Below are 6125 nucleotides of genomic sequence, written 5' to 3'. Positions count from 1 at the left end.
GAACTGGCCAGAGAGACAGAGAGGGTCAAGCGACTGACCGCTGGAGGCAATTCATTAGATCATCAATCCCTACGGACACAGCACCAGTAAGAGACGGGGACTGGGACCAGTCTAACCAGTACAACGCTTACAAAACACATTCCCATAGCTTATAAACCAGTACCTCTTATTAGCTTTATTAACATCATCGCTGCCCCTTTAAAGGAGCGCTGACCATCTTTAAAATCCATTCTCTCACCTCTTATTAGCTTTATTAACAGTATCGCTGGTCCCTCCCTTTAGAGGAGCGCTGACCATCTTTAAAATCCATTCTCTCACCTCTTATTAGCTTTATTAACAGTATCGCTGGCCCCTCCCTTTAAAGGAGCGCTGACCATCTTTAAAATCCATTCTCTCACCTCTTATTAGCTTTATTAACAGTATCGCTGGTCCCTCCCTTTAAAGGAGCGCTGACCATCTTTAAAATCCATTCTCTCACCTCTTATTAGCTTTATTAACAGTATCGCTGGTCCCTCCCTTTAAAGGAGCGCTGACCATCTTTAAAATCCATTCTCTCACCTCTTATTAGCTTTATTAACAGTATCGCTGGCCCCTCCCTTTAAAGGAGCGCTGACCATCTTTAAAATCCATTCTCTCACCTCTTATTAGCTTTATTAACAGGATCGCTGGCCTCTCCCTTTAAAGGAGCGCTGACCATCTTTAAAATCCATTCTCTCACCTCTTATTAGCTTTATTAACAGTATCGCTGGTCCCTCCCTTTAAAGGAGCGCTGACCATCTTTAAAATCTCTCCCCTCTTATTAGCTTTATTAACAGTATCACTCGCCCAATTCCTACAAATAAATTTATATTTTAGAGACATCATGTTAATAATAATAATAATAATTTGCTGTGATGCTTCAGCTGCTGTAGTTTGAAGCTGATTTTAACAGAGAGAGAGAGAGAGACAGAGAGACAGACAGACAGAGAGAGAGACAGACAGACAGACAGACAGACAGCGGTTTCTTCAGTTGAAGTAGTTTGTTGCCTCTGTTGTTTGAAGCTCATTTTAACACAGAGCTGCGGACGGAGATCCTGATCGATCTGATCGGAGACGTGGGCTGGGATTGATTTATATTGGAAACTGAAGAAGCAGGATTTGAACCCGGGGCTCTTGTTTGTGTGTGTGTGTCCCCTCTGCAGGTCTGAGATGGGGTCTCTGAGGAGGGAGCTGGAGGGTTTGTCGGAGAGATATTCCCACAAGTGCGTCGAATTGAACAGCCTGCTTCAGAGAGGAGAGGAGAGAGAGAGAGAAGCGAGCCAGCAGAGGAGAGTGATAGAGGAACTGAGGAGAGAGAACGAGGTGAGAGAGGAGAGGAGAGAGAGAGAGAGAAGCGAGCCAGCAGAGGAGAGTGATAGAGGAACTGAGGAGAGAGAACGAGGTGAGAGAGGAGAGAGAGAGAGAAGCGAGCCAGCAGAGGAGAGTGATAGAGGAACTGAGGAGAGAGAACGAGGTGAGAGAGGAGAGGAGAGAGAGAGAGAAGCGAGCCAGCAGAGGAGAGTGATAGAGGAACTGAGGAGAGAGAACGAGGTGAGAGGAGAGGAGAGAGAGAGAGAGAAGCGAGCCAGCAGAGGAGAGTGATAGAGGAACTGAGGAGAGAGAACGAGGTAAGAGAGGAGAGGAGAGAGAGAGAGAAGCGAGCCAGCAGAGGAGAGTGATAGAGGAACTGAGGAGAGAGAACGAGGTGAGAGAGGAGAGAGAGAGAGAGAAGCGAGCCAGCAGAGGAGAGTGATAGAGGAACTGAGGAGAGAGAACGAGGTGAGAGAGGGGAGGAGAGAGAGAGAAGCGAGCCAGCAGAGGAGAGTGATAGAGGAACTGAGGAGAGAGAACGAGGTGAGAGAGGAGAGGAGAGGAGAGAGAGAAGCGAGCCAGCAGAGGAGAGTGATAGAGGAACTGAGGAGAGAGAACGAGGTGAGAGAGGAGAGGAGAGAGAGAGAGAGAAGCGAGCCAGCAGAGCAGAGTGATAGAGGAACTGAGGAGAGAGAACGAGGTGAGAGGAGAGGAGAGAGAGAGAGAGAGAGAGAAGCGAGCCAGCAGAGGAGAGTGATAGAGGAACTGAGGAGAGAGAACGAGGTGAGAGGAGAGGAGAGAGAGAGAAGCGAGCCAGCAGAGGAGAGTGATAGAGGAACTGAGGAGAGAGAACGAGGAGAGGAGAGGAGAGGAGAGGAGAGAGAACGAGGTGAGAGAGGAGAGGAGGGGAAAGGAGAGAGGAGAGAGAACGAGGTGAGAGAGGAGAGGAGGGGAAAGGAGAGAGGAGAGGGGAGAGGAGAGATAGATTATTATTTGTATGCTCACACTGTCTCTGTTTTTCTTTCTCTCTCTCAGGATCTGCAAACTCGTCTCTCTAATGAGATTAGTCGGTTGCGAGCCTTTATCACAGGTCAGGGGTCAGACGAGGGGAGCGGTTCCCATAGCAACCAGGAACGGAACTCCTGCGAGCTAGAGGTCAGTGTCTGTGTGTGTGTGTCTCTGTGTGTCTTACTGTCTGTGTGTGTGTGTGTCTCACTGTCTCTGTGTGTGTGTCTGACTGTCTCTGTGTGTCTCACTGTCTCTGTGTGTGTGTGTCTCAGTGTCACTGTGTCTGTCTCACTGTCTCTGTGTGTGTGTCTGTGTCACTGTGTCTGTCTCACTGTGTCTGTGTGTCTCACTGTCTGTGTGTGTGTGTGTGTCTCACTGTCTCTGTGTGCGTCTCACTGTGTCTGTGTGTCTCACTGTCTGTGTGTGTGTGTGTCTCACTGTCTCTGTGTGTCTCTCTCTCTGCAGGTGCTGTTGAGGGTGAAGGAGAGTGAGGTTCAGTCTCTCCAGAAGGAGATGTCGTGTCTCAGAGAGGAGGTGCAGACCCTGCACCAGGTGAGGACTCTCATTTGGTGAACTCTCTCTCTCTCTCTCTCAAATTCAAATTGGCTTTATTGGCATGACAATAAAGAGAATTGTGCTGCCAAAGCACCTACATGACATGAACAACTAAAATATCTTTCTTTCTTTTTCTTTTTTCTTTCTCTCTCTCTCCCTCTCCCTCACTGTCTTCTCCTTTCCTCTCTCCTCTCCTCTCTCTCCTCCCCTCTCCTTTCTCCTCTCTCTCTCCTCTCCTCTCTCCTCTCCCCTCTTTCTCTCCTCTCTCCTCTCCCCTCTCCTCTCTCTCCTCTCTCTCTCCTCTCTCTCTCTCCCCTCTCTCTCTCTCTCCTCTCCTCTCCTCTCTCTCCTCTCCTCTCTCCCCTCTCCCCTCTCTCCTCTCTTTCCTCCCCTCTCTCTCCTCTCTCCTCTCTCCTCTCCCTTCCCCTCACCCCTCTCTCTCCTCCCCCTCTCTCTCAGGAGAAGCGGTTCTCCTCGGAGCGGTACCACGAGGTTTACGCTGAGCTGAGCAGCATGAAGACGCGGAGCGAGAGGGAGATCAGCCAGCTGAGAGAACACCTGAGACTAACCCTGGCAGCCCTGAGAGAGGAGGGGGGAGTGCGGAACAGCCTGGGGGACTGAGAGAGGAGGGGGTGAGAGCGAGCGAGGGGGAACAGCCTGAGAGAGAGAGAGAGGAGGGGGAGTGCGGAACAGCCTGGGGGACAGAGGGGGGGGGTGAGAGATAGAGAGCAAGGGAGGAACAGCCTGAGAGAGAGAGAGGAGGGGGGAGTGCGGAACAGCCTGGGGGACTGAGAGAGGAGGGGGTGAGAGAGGGCGGGGGAACAGTCTGAGAGAGAGAGAGAGAGAGAGAGAGAGAGGAGGGGGTGAGAGAGGGCGGGGGAACAGCCTGAGAGAGAGAGAGAGAGAGGAGGGGGTGAGAGAGGGCGGGGGAACAGCCTGAGAGAGAGAGAGAGAGAGGAGGGGGTGAGAGAGGGCGGGGGAACAGCCTGAGAGAGAGAGAGAGAGAGGAGGGGGTGAGAGAGGGCGGAGGAACAGCCTGAGAGAGAGATAGCTTATATGTTTTGCTACCGATTTATTTTTAAGTTTCATTTTTGTATTAAAATATAAATATATAATTTTATATAAATGCTTTTTTCTGCTCTTCTCTTTCCAGTCCTGTTAACACTTTGCAGACGGTCCCTGGACAGTCCCAGCCCTGCTGAGCTGCAGAGGAAAACAAATCTAGACGGTGCCTTAAAACCACCTGACCTTGGATTCAGCCAATCAGTGGACTGAGAGACTCCCTGAAAGTCAAACCTTACTGTACGAACACTGGCTTGCTGTCCTGAGCTCTGCACTTACTTTGATTTTTTTTTCAACTTTTTTTAATTTAATTTTTAAAGCATTTCTTTAAGACTTTTTTATTTTCCTAACCCCACAAATTTTTTTTAAGGGGTCGGAATATTTTTAAACCACTTTACAAAAATGTAAAAAAAAAATAAAAGTAGGGGACCGTGGATATTTTCACATTCCCTACCAAAAACGTTAAATGTATTATTATTATTATTATTATTATTATTATTATTATTATTATTTGTATTGTTATTTTTCTGGGGTTTTTTAAAAATGTTTTTATGTTTAAAAGTGGAACCTCAGGACTAAAGTTTATTCTATTGAAAGAAAAAAGTTTCCCTCCCTCCCAGTCCCTCCTCAGCTCCGCTAGAGCCACGCTGCTTCCCTCCCAGTCCCTCCTCAGCTCCGCTAGAGCCACGCTGCTTCCCTCCCAGTCCCTCCTCAGCTCCGCTAGAGCCACACTGCTTCCCTCCCAGTCCCTCCTCAGCTCCGCTAGAGCCACGCCGCTTCCCTCCCAGTCCCTCCTCAGCTCCGCTAGAGCCACACTGCTTCCCTCCCAGTCCCTCCTCAGCTCCGCTAGAGCCACGCTGCTTCCCTCCCAGTCCCTCCTCAGCTCCGCTAGAGCCACGCTGCTTCCCTCCCAGTCCCTCCTCAGCTCCGCTAGAGCCACACTGCTTCCCTCCCAGTCCCTCCTCAGCTCCGCTAGAGCCACGCCGCTTCCCTCCCAGTCCCTCCTCAGCTCCGCTAGAGCCACGCTGCTTCCCTCCCAGTCCCTCCTCAGCTCCGCTAGAGCCACGCTGCTTCCCTCCCAGTCCCTCCCAGTCCCTCCTCAGCCCCGCTAGAGCCACGCTGCTTCCCTCCCAGTCCCTCCTCAGCTCCGCTAGAGCCACACTGCTTCCCTTCCTCTAGAAATCTTTTTATTTTGAATATATATAAAGCTATATTGATGAATGTAATTCTATTTTCTTGAACTATTGTAATTATTATTATTAATATTATGAGCCAGTATTTTTTGGGGGGAGGTTAAATAAGGAGGGTGAAACTAGAATCAATTTTTATTTTTCTTTGTTTGAATTTTTTTTTTAAATACATTTTTTTTCAATCAATAAAAAAAATTGAAAAAATGGTTTTATCCAAGTTTATCATTATCAGTAAATTTTAATATTTTTTTACATTCAAACATAAAACTATTATTATTATTATTATTATTATTACTATATTATTATTATTATTATTATTTATTTTTTACGGCTTCAAATTCTACGTTCCAAAAATTCATTCATTCATTCATTCATTCATTCATTAATGAATTAATTAAAATTCAGCAGCAGTGTGGAGTAGCGGTCAGGGCTCTGGACTCGTGACCGGAGGGTCGTGGGTTCAATCCCAGGTGGGGGACACTGCTGTTGTACCCTTGAGCAAGGTACTTTACCTAGATTGCTCCAGTAAAAACCCAACTGTATAAATGGGGAATTGTATGTAAAAATAATGTGATATCTTGTAATAATTGTAAGTCGCCCTGGATAAGGGGGTCTGCTAAGAAATTAATAATAATAAAATCAAATCTATTCGGGCTATATCTGCTGCTGACACGCGTGTTAAAATCTACAATCTACGACATTCAAAATAAATCCTTTAAAAAATAATAATAATAATAATTTAAATACACGCAGAAGTTCAAATTCATGTTTATTTTGTGTGGTGGTTGTTCTTGATGCTGTCAATAAAGTTTTGAAGCGAGAAATCGCGAGAGCGAGCGAGAGAAAATAAACATCAGCCCGGATTGGTTAAAAAAAAAAAAAGGTCGAGCGAGGTTTAAAAAGGGGTTGGGTTTGGAAGATGAGTGACCTCACAGCTGTCCAATCACTGCAGAATCTCCACGCCCTTTAGCTGGGATCTAT

The 6125-nt window shown here is 47.3% G+C and overlaps 1 protein-coding gene across 1 annotated transcript in view; it reads left to right on the top strand.

The window, feature by feature from the left end:
* The window catches only part of LOC131727795 (TRIO and F-actin-binding protein-like), a 24240-nt gene extending 18943 nt beyond the window's left edge, over positions 1 to 5297 (top strand). The window contains exons 15-20 of the mRNA XM_059019064.1: positions 1 to 86; positions 1182 to 1341; positions 2365 to 2484; positions 2803 to 2889; positions 3352 to 3524; positions 4046 to 5297. The exon at positions 1 to 86 is cut by the window's left edge and continues 32 nt beyond it. Coding sequence (XP_058875047.1) covers positions 1 to 86; positions 1182 to 1341; positions 2365 to 2484; positions 2803 to 2889; positions 3352 to 3513 — 615 coding nt within the window. The 3' untranslated portion in view covers positions 3514 to 3524; positions 4046 to 5297. The remainder of the gene's footprint in view (positions 87 to 1181; positions 1342 to 2364; positions 2485 to 2802; positions 2890 to 3351; positions 3525 to 4045) is intronic.
* Positions 5298 to 6125: the final 828 nt, after the last annotated feature.

The sequence above is a fragment of the Acipenser ruthenus genome, unplaced genomic scaffold (assembly GCF_902713425.1).
Source record: "Acipenser ruthenus unplaced genomic scaffold, fAciRut3.2 maternal haplotype, whole genome shotgun sequence".
Taxonomy (NCBI): Eukaryota; Metazoa; Chordata; class Actinopteri; order Acipenseriformes; family Acipenseridae; genus Acipenser; species Acipenser ruthenus.
The sequence above is the reverse complement of the archived record's forward strand: the minus strand, read 5'-3'. Positions and strand labels throughout refer to the sequence as shown.